At 36.7% G+C, this 24,171-nt stretch overlaps 1 protein-coding gene across 1 annotated transcript in view; it reads right to left on the bottom strand.

The window, feature by feature from the left end:
* The window catches only part of LOC131164685 (protein unc-13 homolog), a 115,782-nt gene that overhangs the window by 34,884 nt on the left and 56,727 nt on the right, over window positions 1-24,171 (bottom strand). Inside the window, exons 17-20 of the mRNA XM_058122070.1 lie at window positions 8,716-8,808; window positions 8,424-8,495; window positions 5,649-5,766; window positions 3,076-3,254 (exon numbers count right to left, since the gene is read on the bottom strand). Of these exons, the coding sequence (XP_057978053.1) occupies window positions 3,076-3,254; window positions 5,649-5,766; window positions 8,424-8,495; window positions 8,716-8,808 (462 nt within the window). The remainder of the gene's footprint in view (window positions 1-3,075; window positions 3,255-5,648; window positions 5,767-8,423; window positions 8,496-8,715; window positions 8,809-24,171) is intronic.

Here is a 24,171-nt window from a genome sequence, read left to right as displayed (position 1 = left end):
AATAGATAATGTATTTTGGGTACACATGCATTAACAGCAATAACAAGATTAACATCTTCGGAAATAGGATCATTAGGTGAGGAAATGAGAGGCATAGAAGTAGAAGCTGGAGAACACACACCTCCTTGAGTTACTATTGTCAGTACACCTGCAAATTAGGATGATCGACATAGAGGACTCAAATTGAATTTAAATGCAGGACGGAGCATAGATAATAGGTTAGGATATTGAAGACTCGATAGAGGGGAAGGGACTCATAAGGTGACTCAAGGAATAAGAATTGTATGGTGTAGAGTGTAGACTCAAAGACGTTAACATTGGGAGAGACAAAGAATCAATGTAAAGTAAGGCTATAAAGTCAATATCCCTTTTTGATGCAATGCTGCTGTAATGATAGTTAATATTTTCTGGAAATAGTCCATTGTTTGCTTTGTTAGTTGCAATAATAGTCATTAATTATTGTTATCTAGGTGTTACTATTATGGTCTAGTCAAAGTGCGTCATTTCCTAACTCCAATTTCATTTCCCAAGTTCATTTACAAGGCAAGTTCCAAAGTTCATTTATAAGATTTTTGAGTCTAGAGAAGTCAAACCAGCACTCAAGAATAGTCATTTTCCTAGGCATATTTAAGTGCAAGGCTGTCATGTACTATATATATATATATATGCCTTAATTTTAGATGATGAAGAAGTAGTATTGAATTTTCCATTTCCATTTTGATTGTCAGTTCTGCATGAGAACTTGGAAGTGTGTGTTAAGGATTCACCCACTATCACCTTCCATAACCTCCACTGTTGCATTTCTATGCAAAGGGATATGAATTACAACTAAATATTGCTGCAATTATCCTGATCAAAAAATGACAAATTCTATAAGTGTCTTTCATCCATGCACACTACGTCACTTTTAAGAACAAGAGTAGCCTAGAAAAATGTATTTGATAGCACGAAGATCCAACGTAGGTATACCTGGATTTAACTTATAGCCAAAGGACACACAACCCGATATACAAGGAGAAGGTGAGAACAAAAGAGCCTTATGGGAGAGAACTAAATATGGTATTTTACCACTAAGGACAGAGGGTGGCATTTTATTGATGAGAGAGAAAGCAGTGAACATGACATCACTCCAAAAATCTTCGGGGAAATTCATCTAATACAATAGGTTAAAGTGACTGAGAATATTATTGCTTTTTTCTTGCTGTGACTCCATTTTGTTGCAGAGTGGGGGCACATGACGACTGATCCAGAATTAGTTATATGAATAGTGCAATGCATAATGAAGTACTCCCCAGCATTATCACTACAAAGTATCGTGACTCGTGCATCAAATTGATTCTTTGTTTCAGAACAAAAGGCACAAAAGATGTTACACAACTCAAAATGATTTTTCGTTAAATAGAACCAAGTCATCCTAGAATAGTCATTAACAAACGTAATAAAATATGAGAACCCCAACTTTGATGTGACACAACTAGATAATGAAAGATTAAAATGAACTAACATAAAAGGGCTGACTGCCTGTCTATTGACTCAAGAAGCAAAGGGAACACAATGATGCTTTCGAACTGACAAGATCCACACTGAATATTAGAGTTCATTAGACATAGAACTCAAGGTTGGAATTAGTCGTTTTAAGTTCTAACTTGTCCAGTGTAGGATGACCAAGGTGACAGTGAACTTGAAGTGGTGTGGCAGCAACAATAAAGGGAATAGGAGGAGAGAGCAACTCAGACCAGCTTCACATCCTGTGCCAAATATCTTCCTCGTCTTCAAATCCTGAATAAGAAAGAAGGTTACATAACAATTTAGTAACCTTGTAATCTAGACATGAGATTGAAGGGGGATATAGTTATATACGAAATGAAAGAAAGAGAGAATGAGAAGTAGCATTTACTGTTTATATTCCTTAACTATTGCAGTGGGATTATTAGCAAGGGTAACTTGAGGTAGGTTTTCTGAATACAGGAAAATAGTTTGTCACACGTCATTTGGTCAGTCAGACACGGTAAAACCAATGACCCAAGGACTAGCGAGAGATGTAATAGATGACATGTAGGCTTTAAGATTATCTTTTCAAGGAAAAGATGCAATGTGATGAAATGCTTGCTAGGACGCCTGATACTGCAAGAACCTCGAATACTCCTTCTCAGAGATAGATATGGTAAGTTGTTTGCCAATGGCTGAACAAGTAGGGTGGAATCTGAGGTAACTGATGAGGGAAACATACTTTTGAGCTTCATGGACTCCATCCCAACCCCCACAAACACCACCAATCACAGCACTGATACAGCCTCAAACACACCACAAACACACTTATACTGCACTGCCAAAGCCCCAATTAGCAGTCATAAACAGCTTCTAACAGAATCAACAAAGTGTTGGGAATGAAGATTAAAAAAGGTTGATCTTTGGACTAAAATCCATAACACAACTTGAATCATGGTTTACAGATGTATTCAATACATGTGAAAACAAATCAAATAAACAATGAGGCCTGACAGAGCCTCATGATTTGGCGCGCACAATCAATCAGTCGCCTTCAGCGAGTATGTGAGGGTGGATGGTTTGGCTGGCTTCCGACATTGTGATTTCAGGAAGCTACAGATCAGCAATGTCTGAGCGCAACTATGATGCTGGAGTTTCAAAATCTCAAGGGATTTCCATAGTTTTGAACTAACGGTGTCATCCAGAAATTTCCTACAACTGATGTGTTTTCCAGCGACTGCTGGAGCTGTTTCAGGCCTATGGTGGTGTAAACACCCTCCTACAGTGGCAGACCAGCATAGGATCGTAGGGTTTAGGGCTTGGTTTGGCGGTGACTGCGGCACTCAGGGTTTAAGTCTCAAGAACCTGCTCTAATGCCTATGATAGGAATCTCCCTCTAATTATAATATATTCCAAGTACATGAAAATAACCATAATACCCTCAATAACTAATGCACTAATTCAAGCCAACTAACACAGCAATGACATACAGAAATAATACTACGTAGCTGAAATAACCAGTAACAAACAAAAATAGAACCAGTATAGAAATACTGCAAACCAAGTCAAGGTAAAGGATCAACTCACATATAGTGTATTTAACTTAATACAAAGGGTTGGTGTTGTCAGAACATTAATTTCACTAGACTTTCTCTCATCAGGCAGTCTTGGGTCAATTAGTTCCTTCTTTACAAAAGCCTTAATTCCAACTTCTTTCCTGTATCGCGTGAGAATAGGCTCAGGTGGAATTAAGTCCTCCTTGCCAGCTGCATGACCAAATTCACATTTCAATGTTTGATTTAGAGAAGGAAGAAAAAGAAATGAAAATGAAGTAAGCGTGGGGAATTAGACATGAGTATAAAGCTCATAAGAAAAATATGTACAGAAGAACATAAATAGGGGAATATTTAAAAAAAAAGAATAGAAATTGGAAAAATAGTTCAAAGACAAATGTTGCACACATTTCTCACAAAAAGAAATGCTAGAACTAACAGCAGGAAAAGCATAAAGCAAAATTTAGAAAGAAAAATTAAGAAAATTAAAAAAGTTGCTGGACCCTGCATAAAGAATGTAAAGATTATATGACATGAAAGCATGCAGGAGAAATATAGTCAAAAAGACTAAAAGAGGATGTAGAAACTACATGGAAAGAATATCTTGTCAACAGCTGAGCATTTTCAAATAGTAGTACAGAATACATCATTCAAGTGTAAACTATGTCCTCACATTTCTTCAACCTATCTAACATTCCTACCTTTATAACATGATCAATAGGTGGGGTTATTTGTCATTCGCTAACCTCCAGAAAGTTTTGGCTCCAAGTAACAAAATCTAGCAAATTAACTGAAACATCATCGATGATCATGAATAGATTAAAAGCAAAGCAGGACTCTGAAAAATCTCATGAAACACAGGAATGCTTCAGTTTCCAACTTGGAGACAAACATGTTGTCAATACTATGAACAAATTTTCTTTATTAGCATCCTTCCATTAATTCCCAAAGACAAAATCAGTAATCAGTGATGTAAAAACTTCATGAAACAGCATCTGGGATGAAGAACGAATGCTCATTATAATTTTAATTCAAGTCTCTACATAATACTTAGTGTCAATAACAATCATGTGAACTTTTATGACAACGCCCAATAGTATCAACTCAACACTTTCTTCATTACAGTTGCACAATATCAGTTACTTATGATTCACCAAGCCAAGATAACAATGCTATGGTATAACATCAAAATCCATGGAACAGCCACTCCTAATAGATTTAACATTAGTGGCTGGGCATGTTGAATGCATACACATACACATGCATGCGCGCGGACCGCCGGACACACATATAAAACATTATTCAAGGAGAATTAAATTTAAATGGAAGCCTTATTATCATTTGCAAAGAGCCCCATTCCGCATAGAAGGTCTGAAAGGAAGTTTTAATATGGAAAAAGATGATGTAACTTAAAAAAATTGAAAATTGAAATGTATTATTAAAGCTTGATATACACTGTTGGCCCACAACCTAATAGCTTAAGCTTTTAGGTAAAGAGGTATTCTAACATGGTATTCGAGCTGGTTATCACGAGGTCTAAGGTTCTAGTCTTGTTGCCCACGTTTATTATGTAGTGTTTAAAAAATTATTTTATTACCTACAATGGGTGTTATCTATCATGTGTTTATCTCTCCTCGTGCTGTCGAGCTAGACATGTGGGGGAGTTTTAAAGCTAGATATACATTGTTGGTTCACAACTTAATAGCAAAAGATTTTAGGTAAATTGGTATTCTAGCATGTATATTTAGTGTATCAGATCAGTAATTTGTAGAATCTAACAGGATTCACAATTGCGATGAAACTTGAAATTTGAATAGATATTTTCACTAAAAGTTTGAAATACAGTTCCAAAGAAACTTGAAGTTTGTCAGAGATATTTTCTGCATAAGTTTAATTAGATTGCATGAATCCCACAATACAGCTTCGTAAATTATAAGAAGACCAGTAACATGAAATCCAAAAGCACCATCAAGAATAGTTCGTTACACCTAAAAAGCTTTGCTAGTGTAATGGTCTTGGGTCCAACTCCGGTGAAGTATTGTCAGCTTTGGCCCACTAGCCTCATGAGTTTGTCCTACAAAAGGCGCCTCACATAATTGGAGCTCAACCCATCCTTATAAGCCCAAGAACTCCCTAGTACAAATCTAATGTGGGACCTCTCTCGTCCAATCTCTGACGCCCTTGTCAGAGTGGCTTACACCTCTATGTAGGACCTACCCACATGATCTTATACCAAATGTAATGGTCTTTTGTCCAACTTCAGAGAGGTCTCTATGACCCACTGGCTTCACGAGTTTGTCCTATAAAAGGCGCCTCACATAATTGGAGCCCAAAACGTCCTTATAAGCCCAAGATCTCCCTAATACACATTCGATGTGGAACCATGACAGCTAGGAAGACAAGTGGCACCAATAGTGTAGGCAAATGAAGCAGCGATTTTGACAAGATCATGACAATTGCTCACAAAATAGATATAAATGGAATAAGAAAGTATCTCATTCATATGAAATAGGAAAATAAGGATACAAAATGAATACACAATTTAATGTCTTAATATATCAATCAATCAAAAAAATATTCAATACTGTCAACAATGCCAGAGCATACCCAATTTGTCAACAACATGATTTGCATACACTTGAAAAGCATTGTCAATTCCACGAAATAGGCTAATCAATTCTCCAGTTCTCATTGGAACCTTAAGAGAAAAAAATTGATCAACCGTCTGCAATGAAAATTATAGAAAAGAGACATAATTAGCATTTCAAATAAGTACACAAAAGAATATAGTGATGTGGAACATGAGTTACTTGAATGCAGATTCTGATTAGCATTTAACCTCAGTAAATTCGAAAGTCCTTGATAAATAACATCCATGCCTAAAACGATAATGATAAGAATTAAAAATATTATTTGGAACTAAACCAATACAACAACAAAGGGCAAGAAAGAAGAGAAAGAAAATGAGGGGAAAGAAAAAAAAAACGAAAACTAAAGAGAAAACAATGAAAATCAAAAGAAGCCAAATAAAACCATGCTAGCTGTCCCAAAGATACACAATGAAGCTTGTCCATAAGCTATTACCCAAAACATAAATAAGGAAACAAATACTAGGAAACTTAAGCTGATCCCTAAACAACAAGAAACACAAAATAAAAAGGGCAGTGCAGTGCAGAAAGCTCCCGCAAATGCGCAGTCTGGGGAAGCAGCGGACCACAATGAGTCTATAGTTGCAGCCTTACCTTGCATTTTTGCAAGAGGTTGTTTCCACTTTCCACACCTCAAACCCGTGACCCTCCAGGTCACACGGCGACAACCTTACTGTTGCGCCTAAGCTCCCCTTCAACAAGAAACACAACATAAAATCCAAAAAATTAAAAATATCAAATTATGCATCTGCCTAGAATGGTTGTGAAATTCCCCCAATCATGATCATGATACAACAACAAAGACCAAGCCTTAGGCCCTTAGGTCCCATTAGGAGGGGTCAGCCACAGACCATGATCATGATCCCTATGATTAATATTCATCAAAATCACTTCCATAACTACCCTATTTCAACAAGGAGAAATATAAAATGGGCTAAACCTTGTCTGATGTCATGTCAATGATTCATAGTTCACTATTCACACAGACAACCCTTAAAATTGGCTATCAACTTTAATATGTTTCCTCAAATGTTTATAACTGAATGATAAACTAAATCTTTGGCCAAAGCTAAATTTATTTATAATCAATTATAAATTTATAAAACATTTAAACATCTTCTAAAAGACTATAAATTTCCATCGCAACTTCCTTTTTTACTTTGGCTAACAAAGCCAATGAAAAATAGGTAGCCTTTTATTTTTTCTGGTCAAAAGTAGGTAGCTAATCTTCTTAAACTTTCTCAGCAGCAAGATGCTTTAAAGTAGGTAGCTAATCTTCTTAAAACTTCTCAGCTGCAAGATGCTTTAACCCTTACAAAGTGAGGCATAAGCATTAAGACATTGATGTGTAAGCCTTTTAGTAATTTAATTTTTCATAAATAAAAAAAAAAAAATTGAAAATTTTTAATGTAATTTGTAAACTACTCATTTTCCATTTTAAGAAATATTAAATTGAATTCATTAAGAAAATCCTTCCAAGAGATAATAACATTGCAATGGTCTAAGCCGCTACCACCAATTGCTTTGGAAAGGTTCACATTTAAGAGTTTTAGTGATTAACTTATATTAGGGCATTTCTTTATATAAACATCTAGTTAATTTGTCAAGTCAAATCCAACTTAAAATTCAAACGGCCAAAATGCACAAGTCTTTAACAGAAAATAGCATGCTTTTAGTACAATACATGAGCCTCATTGTACAATGTATCTGGTTTCAAAGATCTGGTATTTTTAAACTTTGCCTCAATGCATTTTCAACTTCTAGACACACCTCATGTTGAACGTATTAAAAATTGGCTCCAAATACACCAAGGGGAACAATGTAAAAACAAATGAAAAATCTTGCTCCCTTCTCCAATTATAAAGCGCACACATCTGAAGAAATGATTTATTTAGCTTCTCCTTTAGAGCACACCATTAGTATGGGTCCTATTGAAGATAGCAGACCAGTTGAAAGCCTTGATTTTAGAGGGAATCTTAGCTTACCAAATGAAAGTGTGTTGAAGAAATATAAAACCCTAAGAACATGGGTAGGATAAATATAGAAGATTATCAAGAAAAGTTCTCAAAAATTATTCAAGCTCCAGCATCCTCTATCCTTCATCCAAGAAAAATAAAAAATTCCAACAATTTTAATATGATTCTCATTTCAAAATTGTTCCCAAAAGAACCCAATCCCCAAAAGAAATATTACTCTAAAAAGCCACTACTTATATTTGCATAATACCGTGACACACCATGCAGTCATGCACTCAAGATTCTCATACATCAATGTCGGTCCCATTTACAATTCTTTGTATATTAACATCAACTACACACACACACACACACTTCCTATGCATTTCCTCTTAGATTAGAAAGTATCAAATAATTTTTTTATAATTACGTAATAAAAGTTCTATTTTTATCTACTGGCCAAGATTAAACAAATTGTTAACATCCTCAACTGATTTAAAAAAATAAACCGATTTAAATATTTTTTTGTTCATTTAGAATGATTCAGAAATTACATAATTTAAAGGTTTATTTTTACTAAGAATATTGTTCTATCTATATAAGAAGATGATGGAATTGTCAGTTCAAGTTCAAAATTCTCAAGCTTCTTGCCCAAACAAAAAAGAAAAAGAAAAAGACAAAAAGCTAGTCTCAAAGCCTGTGCTTTATAAAGCTCTCATAGTGCTATGGATGACACTTCGAAATATGAGAAATATGCATGGACAAAAAAACTACCATACCTCCTCCACAATCCTGTAAACTTCAACGATTGAACTACCATACCGTTGTTGAGGAGATATTGGGTCCCAGTGCTGTAAAAGAATTATTCAAGCACAAACCCATGTTACAAAAGAAAAAATTATCATATAGAGGGTAAAGGAATCAAGAAATCAAAAAAATTTCATTATGCATAGCGAGTGCTAAACAAAGAAATATGAACCTTAAAACATCATCAGCGCATTTTCAAAGTTCCAAACAAACAGCAGATGGAGAAACTATAGTTCTGTGCATCAAAGAAACTCAAGTAATTACCTCCTGTTGGATAGCCCGTTCAACCCAACCCAGAATTCTTCCAAGCTGTGAATTGATCCAACGCATCACCAATGTTCCCGATATTGTTTCAATCTAAAAACAAACTAGAAATGTGAAAAGAGAGATTGAATAAAATTTGATAAAATGGAACAAAAAAATGAGGAATGGCAGCCTAAAGAAGACAAAAAACTGCAACCCAGCCAATAGTGTTCATCATTAATAAACTTATCTCCAGGGGAAAAGGGATTTGAAAGGCAACAAATAAAATAACAGCTTCAATTTTCTGTATATGTGCATACAAATATATATATACAACCAATACAAAAGGCAGTTGACATGCCAGAAAATAAGCGTATGTGATGCAGGTTTAGGGATTTGCAGTTCAGGTTTGTCAGGTAATAAGCTGAAGGTGATAAGAATTGTTGGACCTTAATTTCCTTGTCTGAATATATGGGTAGCTTTTCCGCTGGGTTATATGTTATATCTATGTAAAGTTTTTAATGATGTTTTAGTGTTGAAGATTGATTTGCATAAGAATGGACTTGCAGGGATTAAAGTAGATTCTAATATCCTTCACAAATTGCTGGAATGACTGGCCTCTTGTTTAGGATTGCCCCGTCACGTAGGAGTTCCTTTAGGTGGTAATCCTATGGTTGTGTCCCTTTGGGATAAGGTGTCTAGGAAATGGCATGGTTGAAGGAGTGTTTCTTTTGCTTTAGGGGGTCCTATTACTCTGTTCAGGCTTGCCCCTTATATTCCCCTTTTGTAATTACTCTATGTTTAGAATTCCCATTAGGGTTGCACAAAAATAACCGAAAACCGGGCCAAACTGAATTGTTTAACATTCCAGTTTGGTTTTCAATTTCGGCTTTAATTTTATTAAAAAACAATTTTTGGCCTTGGTTTCAGTTTGACAAAAAAGACCAAACTGAAAAAATCGAAAAAACAATTACTTATATTTTTATTTTAATTTTTATAAATTTTAAAGTATTGTTATAAAATTTTCAGACATCATATATGATAATTATAATTATTAATAATAGAAAAATAATCATACAATAATTATATATAAGATTAGTAGCTAAGACAGATTAAAAACAGTAGGGTGGGAAGATTTATACAGAAGGGGAGGGTCCTTGATTTTGCTCCTTTTCCAATGTGGGACAAGGAAAGAGTGAACAAGGCTTGCTTTGCTTCGAGCTCTGAGTAGTGGCTATTGGGAAGTGGGAATAATCTGTCCCACATTGACTAAGGAAAGATGGAAAGACCCTTCCTCCCCTTATATATATCCTTGTGCCATTAAATCCAGTGGAAACATGTCCTTCCATTGGGCTCAGTTATAAAAATTTTAAATTATGCCCTCCTACATTGGTCTCTCTTTAAATTAAAATTTTAATTAACTTATAAACCGATTATAAACCAAACCAAACCGGTAGTCGTTGGTTTTTGGTTTCTTTAAACCGTTGGTTTTGCGGTTTCGGTTTGTAAAATTAAACACTAATAAATTTGACTCAATTTTTGGTTTTGGGAAAAACAGAACTGAATAAAAACCAATTACACCCCTAATTCCCATGCAGGTGCTAACGAAAATTTTTCTTTTTGGTTTCTTTAAACCGTTGGTTTTGTGGTTTCAGTTTGTAAAATTAAACACTAATAAATTCGGCTCAATTTTTGGTTTTCGGCAAAACAGACCTGAATAAAAACCAATTACACCCCTAATTCCCATGCAGGTGCTAACGAAATTTTTTTTTTTTCTTTTGGACAAGGACGGATGCTAATAAGTAATTAGAGAGAGAAACTGGTTAGTTGAGAAGGGATTTGCAAGAACATCTCTTTAGTTGGGCAGTGATTATGCCTTCTTTTTTTAATAATAAAGGAAAGTATATTACATAGAAAGAAGAGAAGGTACAATGTACGGGGACAAGGAGTCCTTGATATAGAAAAGAAAAAAAAATTAAAAAAAAAAACAAGATCCCAAAATAAAAATAGACAAAATTAACCAAGAAATCCCCTTTTCAAACCCTTTCCATCGTAATTCACTGAACTCTTCATATTCGTTGATTCCCTTTGACCCTTCACCTTACAACTTTTCCACCATCCAATTGCACTTCATTTCCTCCAATATTACTCAGCTATAAGTCCATTTTATGCACAAGATTTTGAGCTTCTAAATCCTCCTTCGGAACCTCCTCCATTGGTGTAGGTAAAATTCCATCCCTACACTGAAACTTATTCACCAGCCCATCGATATCAAAAATAGAAACTCCCTCAGAACCTTCCAAAACAGGTGGATGGACATAAGATAAATCCCCTATTTCATTGCAGGAGTTAGAAACATACCCATATTGTTCCCTAATCTCACCCAACAGCAACTCCCCACCACAATCAAAATCACTATTATCATCACTCTCTAAATCTGAAAAAATCCTCATTTCTTTACCTTCGTACCTTTTCTAGTCTCATTAGACCACCGACATTCTTTTTAAAGTGACGGGCTTCCACAACAATGAACTCTCCTCTAGAATCTTTCCTCAGTAACTTTGTCGTTGACGCACCAGAGTTTTCTCTCTTATCTTTGAATATCTTCTTCATTTCAGCACACCAACAAGCCACCTTTTGACAAGCATAAACCTTATTAGCCTCAAATTTATTAGTATAATGACGACAATCATCAGATTCCCCCGCCCCAACCCCGCTTCTTTTTCTCTTTTTCACACCACCTTCTAATATGTCTTCAGAACTAGACACAATTTTATCACCACAATCTTGAATCGAATCTAATCTTCTAGCATCCTCAGCTTCCACCAGCTCTGGGTCAGTTTGATTTACATTTCTAATAACTGGAGGCGAAATAGTATTTCTATTAACTAGGAGCAATGGGCCTGTCCATCATCTGGAATCAACATGGCAGTACTTGGGTCCCTAAATTTCCAAATCATAGGTCTGATTAGTGATTACTACTGAGAGCCTTTTGCAGGAAGACCATATGAGGAGAGCCACCCTTTGGATCCAAACTGAAGCCCAAATCAACCTTTCCAAAACATTGGACCTGTTCAAACAATTGGAGCAATTTAGTCAAAAAATAAAATACCTCCTTTTTCAATTACCAGGGCCAGGTCCAAAATGAGAAGCATGCAGCCTGGCCCAATTCTCTTCATTGCCTTCTCCCCAAATGCAACCCTAGCCATCTCTGTGATCATCTCTGCACCATCTGGAACCTAGCTTCCTTCAAGTTCCTATCGATCTAATCCAACCAATTTGCAATTGCCCCAGGTTCATTCATCTGTAGAGCGTCTCCACACCAACGACACAACTCTTGTCTTCCAACCTTCAGACCCTGCTTTACAGAATGAACATGACTACCGCAGCCATCACCTTCACAACTTCTGCCTTCCAACACCACCTGATTCCACGATCTATGCCATGAAGAGTAATCTGCACCAACACTCCCATTAATCCACATGAAAATCCTTAGCTATCTCGCAGAAAACACTTATGAAGCTTCTCCACTCATCACCTTTCTTGTCCCCAAGAATAAAAACTAAAAAATTCTTCTCTTTCCACCTCAACCCTAACTCCAAATACTTACCCACCTTTGTTCATAGCTCTAGACACCCAATCAAACAGAACAAAATCCCTTTGCATGCGGCCGGAAGCAAACATCCCATCAGCGAATCAAAGCACAACCTCTTTGGAGAACCTAACCCAATTATTACGAGAGACATTGTTCTTGACCACAAGCAACATCATAATTCCCCAACCTTGTCTAACCATAGATCGAAAGATTTACCTTCAATCCAGATCAATGGATTCAACATCAGCAACTGCAAGAAGTTCTGTAGCTTCAAACGCACGAGGGGGGAGGAACATTTTGCAAGAGGGAGAGAAAAAGGGAGAGGGAGAGAGATAGAAAGTGAGACATTTTGCTCATCTAGTTGCACTTCTTTTTTTTAACCACTTACCCTGCCCTAAGTGCCTTTCTTTCTTCTGGGTCTGTCCGTATTCAGCTTGTTTTGCCATTTCCTTCACAACCAAATTAAATATGGACTACATCAGACTGGTTGGGAAGCTACAGCAGAAGGTTTTTCTTTAGATAAAAAAAGATATTTAATAAGAGAGAAGAATGTACGAGGATGAGAAATCCTCAAGAAATAAAAGGAACAAAAAGTGAAGAAAAAAAATAAAATTTTAGCTAACAAAGCTGACCAATTATTCACCACTATCATAACACATAACGCATACATCAGGAGAAAAGTGTCATGTTAGGGCTTGATATACATTGTCGGCATAGAACCTATCCGCTTAAGCTTCTAGATAAAGTAGCAATCTAACATGGTATTAGAGCTATGGTTGCCAGGAGGTCCTAGGTTCTAGTCTAGTTGCCCCCATTTATTGTCTGTTTGTTAAGAATTATCTTATTCACTGTAACGGGTGTTGTTTATCATTTGCTTATTTCTCCACGCATAACCAGGCTCCACAAGCAGGGGAGTGTTAAGGCTTGATATACGTTGTTGGCCCACGACCTTAACAGCTTAAGATTTTGGATAATGTGGTAATCTAACAAATCATATACAGCCTTCTAATCTGCAGCAGACTGTTGGTGTTAACTGTTTAAGAATGGCCATCCACACAAACCCCTTTAACTTTTGAAGGAGGATTAGCTTTCCACAATCGATTAGCAAACAGAAAAGAATGAGTAGTCAAACACAACACCACATCCTAACCCGTCCCCTCCTCCCCCCCCCCCCCAAAAAAAAGAAAAAACATTTAGGATACTGAGGGATCCAACAAATTCAGGGGCAAAGTGAGCTCCTCTTTCTCCCTATTCTTCAAATTCCCACAAAGCTGAAAGTTAAGACAAATATGTTAGGGAATGCAACTGAAAAAAAGACCTCCCCAAGCCAAAACGCCCTTCCAAAAACAAACCCTAAAGCCTTCTCCCACTTTGTATTCAGAACAAGAAAAAAAAATGGTTTTCCTGCAAAATGAACTTCTACAAGAAACACTAGCTGCAGTATTAGCATCCCACCCATTCTCTTGCAAATCAAATTGACTTGAACAACCCTATGTCAAAAGGAATCAATTTCAAGAGGAAAACATCATAACCATAGTCTTAAATTTCCACAAAATTGTCGAAATTTCCAATTTCCGTCACCCTCGAAATCGAAATGGCAGTTGATTTCCGTCTTGCATAATTTCTGTTGAAATCTCAACGAATCATTCGAAATTTATCGAAATAACGAAATTTTAGTGAAACTTGTCGAAATTTTAAATATACAATGAAATTTCGTCGGAATTCAAATAAGAAATTTAGGAGTGAAGTGAAATTTCTCTTTTAATTTATTTTATTGAAACACAAGATTATTACAAGTGCTTTTGAATTTATATGCAAAAATAAACTTATAGTAACATTTTATTTAACCATTCATCTCTAAATTATCATTATTTGTATAATAAATAATATTTAAATGATTTATGAATTTCATTTGTATTAGCTGAATATGTTTAATATACATTATCTCACAAATATGTTTAATACACATACTATTTTACAACTTTTCTACCTCATACAAAACATAGATGTATTTAATTTGTTATATATTAGTTCTAAAACTTATATTATTAAGTTTGCTAACCATTTCTAAAGTTTCACAAAGAATTTCATGCTTTACTACTAATTTCTGTTATTTTTTCAAATTGAAATTGAAATTGACATCGAAATCGAAATTTCCGTACTTTTGGAGCTTCGAAATTTGAGTCAAAATCAAAATTTAAGACCTTGATCATAACCACTTATCCACCAAAGCAATGTTTTTTCAGACACCAAATTACCGAGACCGAAGCCCGCTTCATCCTTAGACCTACAAGAAACATCCCAACTCAAAAATAGTCCCTCCTTGTTCCCACCCTTGAACAAAAAATTTTCCTATCATCCTCTCAAGTGTGGTAGCAACCCTTGCCAGAATTTTAAACCGAGACAAAAATAAATAAATAAATAAAGGGGAACCAAAGAAATACAAGTCTGGATTAAAGTAATACATCCCAAAGAGAAGAGTGCACCCTTCCACTCATCAAGACATTCAGACATGTAAGCAATCACAGGTCTCAAAATCTCTCTGAATGAGGAATGGAACTCCAAATAAAGAGCATCATACCAAGAAATCACCTCTACCCTCAGATTAATAATAGCCAGACCACAATTACCTATATTAGTCTTAAGCCAAAAGACTAGCTCAAAAACCTGTAAAAATAGAGTATTAAAGAAAGAGAACCTATCACTAGACAAGAAGAGAATAGTATTGTCAGCCAACTGTAGATGAGAAACAATCACTCCATCCCTACCCACAGAAATACCATGAATGACACCCCTATCAATGGTCCTCTTAATTATCCTAGTAAATACATAAGCAGAAGTTAGTAACAGAGATAGGCATCCTTGGAAACTTATTTCTAAGGTATAATGTATTTTCTTCCTTTCGGTGACGTATAAAGTGAGAAATAGAGAGGGGATTTGGTTTTGGGACTATTCTGTGTAGAAGATGTTCATATTTTTAAGTTTTTTTTATTATAATAAAAGAAGAATTCATTCATAGAATAAGAATATACATCTAGGAGAATAAGATATCTCCTTAACAAAGTCTGGAAAATCCAGAAAAAAACAAAAAGCAAAACCTACAGACAAAAGAACAAAAGAGAAAAAAATCATCACGTATTAGCACTCCAACACATAATGCCAATCCCATTGAATATCAGAAAAGCTCACCCCCTTAAAAACCCCTTGTTCCACACACCAAGGAGAAGCCAAATAATGTATCTTTTCCCAAACAAGCACCTGAGCCGGCTTTTTCCTTATAAAAATGCACGCATTACGCACCATCCACAATCTCCAAAAAACACGAAAAAAAAAAAAAAAAAGGAGACACACACACACACATTTCCAAAGTGCTGCCCTTTCCTTTTTCCTACCAAATCCAGCAAAAGTCACTGCTAAAAAATCCTCCAGTGTCTTAAAACTCACCCAACATTTGCCTAAAATACCAAATAGCTTATTCCAAACACTCCAAGCATAGTCACAATGAATGAACAGATGCAAAGATGATTCTGAGCCATTAAAGCAGAGAACACGTATGTCTGGAGATATAGCCTTCAAAGGTCTCCTAACCTGCAGCAAGTTATTGGTATTAAGTTGTAGACACCCAGGTCCACACTTTTATTTTATAGAACCACATTCATTTTGGCCATAATCTTCAAAGTCCAATTTCAAAACAATACCCTTCCTTCTTGTTCTAACAATATCTTCCACATCCTTATCTGCCACCACAACTACATCTAGAATCTGACGATCATCAATAAAAGCACTCTCATTGTGAGAAATAGTGTCCATGAAAACCTGACACAGTGCTGCTGCATGAGTGAAGCATAGTTAATACTATTATTTGCTATAATATTTAATAGTTGTTATCTAGGTACATTAGTAGGTCTAGTCAAATAGTGTCATTTCCTATCTCCCTCTTTATTTTCAGAGTTCATTAACAAAGTTTTTTGAGTCTAGAGAAGTTAGAAACAGCTGTAGTTGAATAGTCATTTTTGTAGGCACATTTAATGTGCAAGTCAGTTATGAAGTTATATTTATGCTAGCCCAAATAATTAATAGGCAGTACAGAATTTTCCCTTTCCATTTTGGTTATCAATTCTGGTCTGTTCAGAATTTTCCCAAGAACTTCGAAATATGGGTCGAGAGTTCACCCACTGGCCCCTTCAGTAGCCTCCACTGCAGTTTCCACGTGAGGGAACTCTCTTTGCCACTAGATAACCCTGTAATTATCCAAATCTGTCAGATTTCTATTTGACGGATCCCCCGCCATGCACGCTGTATCAAATTGGTATGGAAGGAGTGAGTTCCTTTGCCTGTTTTCTATTTCAGTAGGGATTGTTAAACTTCTATGGAACTTCACATATTCCATCCTGATTATTCCTCTTCTGCCTTTAACCAAGACCAACCGCTTTGTTTCTTGGATCTGCTCTCTGATATTAAGCTTCAATCATCAAATATGGCTGTCCATCCATATTTCAAAGATAAATTATTCACGATGTCAAGGAAACCATTGGTTATTGCTACTAGAAGGAAGACCTTGGTTGATAAAATGAGTAATATGGCAGTAGCGACCTCTAAAGAAGATCAAAAGACAGTGTAAAAATGTTCAGATGAACGATGATCAGCTGAGAAAGCTTATTTTCAAACGTTCTATGCCAATAAATTTCCCAGTAATCATCCTTAATCTATCAGATTTCTAATATCATGCAGCCTACACTGTCTTTCCACCACGCATGCTGCATCAGAACTCCAGCCAACCTTCTAGAAACAACTTTGTTCAACTTTTTATAAACACTCGTCACCAGACTGATTGGCAAAAATCCCTAACCCTATTAGTACAATCTTTCTTAGGAACATATTAATCCACCTTAGCATTCTCATCTCAGCAACCTTTACCTTCTGGATACGGTGTTTCTTAGTTGCCCAACATTCTGATCCATATAACATAATTGGTCTTAGAACCATCCTATAAAACTTTTCCTTTTTATTTTTGTTGAATAATTGGGAAAAATGGAAGAGTTAACCTCAATATAGTCTCTCCCTCTATTTATAGTTTATGTCAAGAACAATACCAATGACCATAATACCCTTACTAACTCACATTAAAATAACTCTAATACATAATAATAATGCTAAATGACTAAATAACCATTAACATATATATCATATGCTCTTAGCTTGTTACAAGTTAATTTCACACAAGCACCTCCCAAGGCTTTAGTGAACAAATAAGCAAGCTGAAACTCAGAACTCACATGAGTGGTTGTAAAAAGCTTTTGAACAAGTTTCTCTCGAATGAAGTGGCAATCAACTTCAATGTGCTTTGTCCACTCGTGGAACACTAAGTTGGAGGCAATATGAATAGTAGCTCAATTATCACCTAAATCCATAGGCTGAGTGCGGAAAACCTAGTTCTTTCAAGATGTTCCTCAACTAAACAAATTCACACGTAGTGTGTGTCCTATACTCCATCTCAGCACTTGACCTTTGTTTCTTATTTTTCCAAGACATCAAATTGCCACCAACAAAGATATAGGACACAATTGTGGATCTTCAATTGAATGGCAACTCACCCCAATCTGCATCTATGTATCCCTGAATATGAGTGTGGCCTTGCTCCTAATATAAGAGACCTCTCCCTAGGGCACCTTTAAAATATCTCAAAATTCAAATTACTACATCCCAGTAGCTTGTTCTTGAGGAATCGAGAAACTAACTCACAATACTTGTTGCAAAGGATATATCCAGTCAAGTGACTATGAAATAATTCAGCTTTCCAACAACTCTATGGTACCGCCCTGGGTTAGGCAACAAATCACCCATATCTAGTACTAACTTACTATTGGGATCCATGGGTGTATTAACAGGTTTGAATCCCAATAGCCCCGTCTCATCTAAAAGATCAAGAACATACTTCCTTTGAGACAAGATGGTTCCCGTATGAGATCTTGATACTTCTATACCCAAGAAGTACTTCTATGGTCCCAAGTCCTTGGTTTGAAACTTACTTTGTAGGGAAGCTTTAGGTGTTGGATGCCTCGATCATCGTCACCAGTTATCACAATGTCATCAACATACACAATAAGCAAAATCCTACTGGACGGAGTATGAGATAAAATAAAAAGTGATCTACTACACATGTCAGAGGCCAAACAAGTACTAGTACACTAAATTGGCCAAATCATGCTCTGGGAGATTTTTTTAATCCATAAAACGATTTCTTAAGTCAACATGCTAAGCCTAACTCCTCCTGAGCAACAACACGAGTGGCTGCTCCATATAGACCTCCTTATGAAGATCACCACGTAGGAAAGCATTCTTCACATCGAACTGATGTAGAGCCCAATGACAAGTAGTGGCTAAAGAGATTAACAAAGTACTGAGGCAAGTTTACTGACAAAAGAGAATGTGTATGAATAATCCAAACCGTACACCTAAGTATATCCCTTAGCAACAAGGCTAGCCTTCAAACGAGCCACAGAACCATCAAAATTGACTTTCACTTTATACACCCAAAGACAACCAACCACAGACTTATTACGAGGAAGAGGTACCAAATCCCAAGTATCATTATCATGTAGCACATGCATCTCTTCAACCATTGCAATCCTCCACCCATAATAGGATAGGGTTTCAAAAATAGATTTTGAAAGAGCAACAGAAGACAAAGTACTAACGAAACAGTAATACAAGGCTCACAAGAGATCATAACAAACAAAATTAGAGGTTAGATGTTTGGTACAAGTACATTTACCTTTCTGAATAGCTATAGGATGATCGACATCATGAGAAATAAGATCATTTGACAAGGGACGAGACGCGCAATAGTAGAGGTTGGAGGAGGCTCTCCTCCCTTGAGTTGTCGTGTACTCATGTGTATACTTGCAAATTCAGATGATCCAAACGACGAGAAGGGCTCAAACTGGATGAAGGTGTAGGAGGATTGGGCACAGATAATAGGTCGGGATCTGGAGGGCAAGACAAAAGAAGGGACTCGTCAAGATCAACAAATTCAAGGAATCAGAGTACTATGGTGTAGGCCCATAAAAGGTGACATCAGCAAAGACAAAGAATGAATGCAAAGTAGGGCTATAACATTGATATCCCTTTTGAGTACAAGAATAGCCTAGAAAAATACATTTGATGGCACTAGGATCCAACTTATCCGTTCCCAGAATTGCCTAATCGATATAGGACACAGCCAAATAAACGAGGAGGAAAGGAGAACAAAGGAGCCTTAGGGAAGATAATTGAATATGGGATTTTACCACCAAGGTTAGAGGATGCATTTTATTAAGGAGGAAGCAAGTTGTGAGCACAACAACATTCCAAAAAACTTTGGGGGCATTCATTTGATACAACGGGGTAGGGGTAACTTCAAGAAATGGCTATTTTTCTAGTCTGCAACTCCATTTTTTATGGAGTGTGGGCACAAAAGGACTGATGGATCATACCAGAATTAGTCATATAGGTAATGAATTGGGTATTGAAGTACTCCTTAGTATTATCACTACAAAGTATCTTGACTGGCATATCAAATTGAGTCTTTATTTGAGAACAAAAGGCACAAAGGATATTAAACAACTTAGAACCCCCTTTCATTAAATACAAGAGGTTTAACACATTTTTGGAGGCTTTAGGCAGTCCATTTAAGGCCTCAATTTGGTGATTTGGGCCTTCATTTACGATAGACGGACCCATTTTGAGCCTATATGGCCTTTGGAGTGCTCCTAAACACTCTAAGGGGTAGAGAAGCAATTTTCCTTGCCCTCTAGGGACACTCTGGGGATTTTTTACTTTGAAAAGGAGCCCTAGCTTTCTCTTGCCTATAAATAGGAGTGGAAGCCAAGGGAGGAAGGAGGAAAGAAGGAGGACAATGCGAGAAAGGAAGGGAAACAAGATAATAAAAAGAAGAGGGAGAGAGAGAAGAAAAGGGGAGTGAGATTAGTGAGAGGAGGGAAGAAACCTAGAGAAAGAATAGAGGGTAGAAGCAAATAAGAAGGTAAGAACAAGGAAAGGAGGGGGGTACGGCTAACTAGAGAGAGGAAAGGAGAGACACATGAGCGACACGAAAAAAAAAAAAAGAACACAATCATGAAAAAAAGGGTGTTCACTTAAGAAATAAAAGGAGAGAGTGAGAGACAGAGAGAGAGAGAGAAGTAGAGGGCGACAATAGGAGGCGGTGGTGGAGGTCAGAGCCCTGAAGTGAAGAAGGACATGGACACGAATCTTTGGGTGATTTTATTTCCTACTCGCGCTCGACGTCAGTCTAATTTCAAATCCGAATTCCCCAGCACTCTCAACTCCAACTCCGGAAACTCCCAAGAATGCCCCTTCTCTATCAGCGACAAGAACAAGTGCGCCCCTGAGATCCCCGATGATTGGAAGACTAGAGTTGTCCAAAACCTTAATTTGTGTTCCTTATTCAGGTAATAGAGTTGTGAATCTAATGTCTTTGAATTGGTTTCCTTCAGTCTTAGGATCTTTGTCCTTATTCTTCAATTCAAATATGTCTAGAAAGAACAAAACAAGAACACTAATTCTGTACCCACTTTGATGTTTTTTCAACAATTGTTGTCATGGGTTTTCTGTGTTAAGGAGAAATAAATTTAGGGTTTTAGATCATTTGCCCTAATTCCTCTGTTTTGGTGCATTTCTCAATTGAAAATACACAGAAGTTAGCTTTGTGGATGTCATGTCTTTTGGAACTATTATATTATGATCAAATGAGATTTGTGTGTATTCGGTTGCTTTTTTTTTTTTTCGTTTGTTGATGTTGTGGTGCACGTTGACTACGTGCTAGGATAATGAAGACCAAGGAAATTACACAGAAAATAACACAATTGTGGGTTTGATTTGGCTCATAGGTGGCTTCATGTACACTTACCAAAACTCAGCCTAGAGGATCATGGGGTTCTTCCCCAACGACAACTAGGTAGCTCAGTACAAGAAAATAGAAGCTAGTTTCAAGTTCATTTGAATTAGAATTTAGTGGAAAACCTGAGTGACCCTTTTGGGGTGTTTTGATAATGTTTGATAATGTACAACTCATATGATGACAATGCTAGTTGGTGTTCTTGTTTCTTGTGATATGTAAGTGTTTGATGTAATGCCTAAGAGACTCTGTAACTCTTTAATGGGTTGGTGTTCTGTCATGGAATGGAATATTTTCTGTAAAATCTTAGTAAAATAATCTTTGTGTTCTATTTGATTGGCATTGGTTATGAAAGAAAAGGTGGAAGGAGAAAAATGATGATTTGATAAGGAAGGCCCCTTCTCCTAGTTGGTTAAAATAGTGGGATCTGTGTGGATTTTCATTCTAAGGATGTTTGGTATCTATGCATTGTTTGTGTTTTAATATCATGCAATAGTAATCATTCCTATGACACTACGGACATTGTTTGAAGAGGATGATTTTGAAATGAATATAATCATGTATTTACTTGTCTTACATATCAATTATCTTAATTGTATCCCGGGGTCATAATGGTCACCTCACCTATGCATTCGTAATTTGCACCATCAACAAGATTAGGGTAAGTACTTTGAGGTGTCTCCTTGTTTCTCTTTCTGTGTTCAGCCTCGCTTATGATGGGATGAAAAAAGGAGTTCCACCATATGGTACCCCTTCTCCTTCTCATCCCTAGGCAGTAGGGGGTGGCGAAACAGGTCGAAATCCGACGAGTGACTCGTGACCCGCCCATTTAAATCGGGTTTGGGTTTGATACAAGCTGACCCATTTATAAATGGGTCAACCCGTTTAACTTATTATATATACCTCACTCCCTCAGCCTCCCTGATTCTCTCTCACTCCCTCAGGCCTCAGCCTCACTGGACCCTAATTCTCCCTCACTCCCTTAGCCTCGCAGCCTCAAGACCCTAGCTAGTGGCCTCACGCAGCCACGCTTTCACGGCCTCACACGCGACACTTAGGCCTATTTGTTGGTCACTGCCAACAGGCACGAGAGAGAGAGAGAGAGGGGGGGCAGAGCACACACACCATCAGATATAGCAGAGCACCGCGGCGCAAGGAGAAGGAGACTCGGCAGCCTAGTCATTGCGAACAGGTGGAGCACCACCGTGGTGCGAGCAGGAGGAGACTTGGCGCAGTCTAGTCACTGCGAACAAGCAAGGGATTCAAGATCGCGAGGACGATGCAACTCAGTGGCAGATCTATGTTTTGTTTGTTCACATCTGTATTTTTAGCAAGTGCAGGGATTCCCAGAACTTCTATCCATCATGGAAGAGATTAGGGCCAGGCTCATAGCAGCATCAGAAGAGGAGGTTGCGAATGGGAAGGATTGGTGGCTGGAGGACGAGGGGAAGGAGGAGCCTTTTACATTTTATATTTTTTTTTATTTAGATATTAATAAATAATATGAAAGGAGTTTTTTTTTTTTTAAATGTCATTTTATATGAAATGTTGAAAAAAAATTAAAATAAATAAATTATATTTTTTAAACAGGTGACCCGTTTATTAAACGGGCGGGTTTGGGTTTACATAGTAGTCACCCATTAATAAACAGGTCAACCCAAACCCGAACCCGTTTAATCCTAACCCGTTTATGACTCGCCTGAACCTGACCCACTAACCCGTTTTGCCACCCCTACTAGGCAAGAACTAGCACTCTCCTTTAAGCCCTTATGGATGAAAGAGAGTAAGTGTTTGTACCACAAGATTGGGACATTAAGGGAAATTTTGGAATTTCTTCATCGCCAAATTCCTCCCCTTCCAAAAGCCTCCATTCTTGTTACTCTTTCAATGGTGAATGATGAATTAAGTAACATTATCAAAAATCTCCCATGTTTTGTCAAATATCCATCCTCAAAGAAAGACTTCCGTTTTTTGAAAGTCAAACAATCTTTCTTCATAATGATTGATTTTTCAATCAAAGAAGTCCAATCCTTATCTTCAAACCCCGATTGAAAATCAAGGGATTTTTTCAAAATCTTTCATTAAAGGGTTGACTCTAATCAATCATTTAAACCATGATTGACAATCAAGAGATTTTCAAATCTCTCATTAAGGGTTGACGCCAAACAAACCCTCATTGACAATCATGAGATTTTCAATGTCTCATTTAAGAGTTGACTCCAAACATCACTCAAACTCTGATTGACGATCAAGAGATTTTCAAATCTCTCATTAAAGGGTTGGCTTCAATCATGCAAACCCTTGACAATCAATAGATTTTCAAATATCTCATTTAAGAGTTGACTCCAATCATCATTAAAACCCTGATTGAGAATTAGGAGATTTTCAAATCTCTTATTAAAGGGTTGACTTCAATCATTCAAACCCCAATTGACGATCAAGATATTTTCAAATCTCTCATTAAAGCGGTTGACTTCAATCATTCAAACCCTGAATGACAATCAGAACATTTTCCAAATCTCTCATTTAAGGGTGGACTCAAATCATCATTCAAACCTAAATTGACAATTAGAAGATTTCAAAATCTCTCATCTAAGGATTGACTTCAAGACCCCATTAAACCCTAATTGCCAAATAAGAAACATTTCAAATATATTAATAGAGATTTCTGAATCTCTCATCTATGGATTGACTTCAAGACCCCATTAAACCCTAATTGCCAATTAAGAGACTTTTCAAATCTATTAATACTTGATTGACTTCAACCCTCGTAAAACCTTGATTGTCAATCAGGAGAATTTCCAAACCCTTCCCCATTCAATGCTTGATTTCATTCAAGGATACATCTTCATCTCTATCAAACCTTGATGTCAATCCAGAGATTTTCAATCCCATCAATATTAAAATATCAAATTTCCATCAAGGAGCAAGAACCACAATCTTCATTAATCCAATACTCAATCAATGATCCCAGCATTTCATCAAA

This window comes from Malania oleifera, chromosome 9 (assembly GCF_029873635.1).
Source record: "Malania oleifera isolate guangnan ecotype guangnan chromosome 9, ASM2987363v1, whole genome shotgun sequence".
Classification (NCBI taxonomy): domain Eukaryota; kingdom Viridiplantae; phylum Streptophyta; class Magnoliopsida; order Santalales; family Ximeniaceae; genus Malania; species Malania oleifera.
The sequence above is the reverse complement of the archived record's forward strand: the minus strand, read 5'-3'. Positions and strand labels throughout refer to the sequence as shown.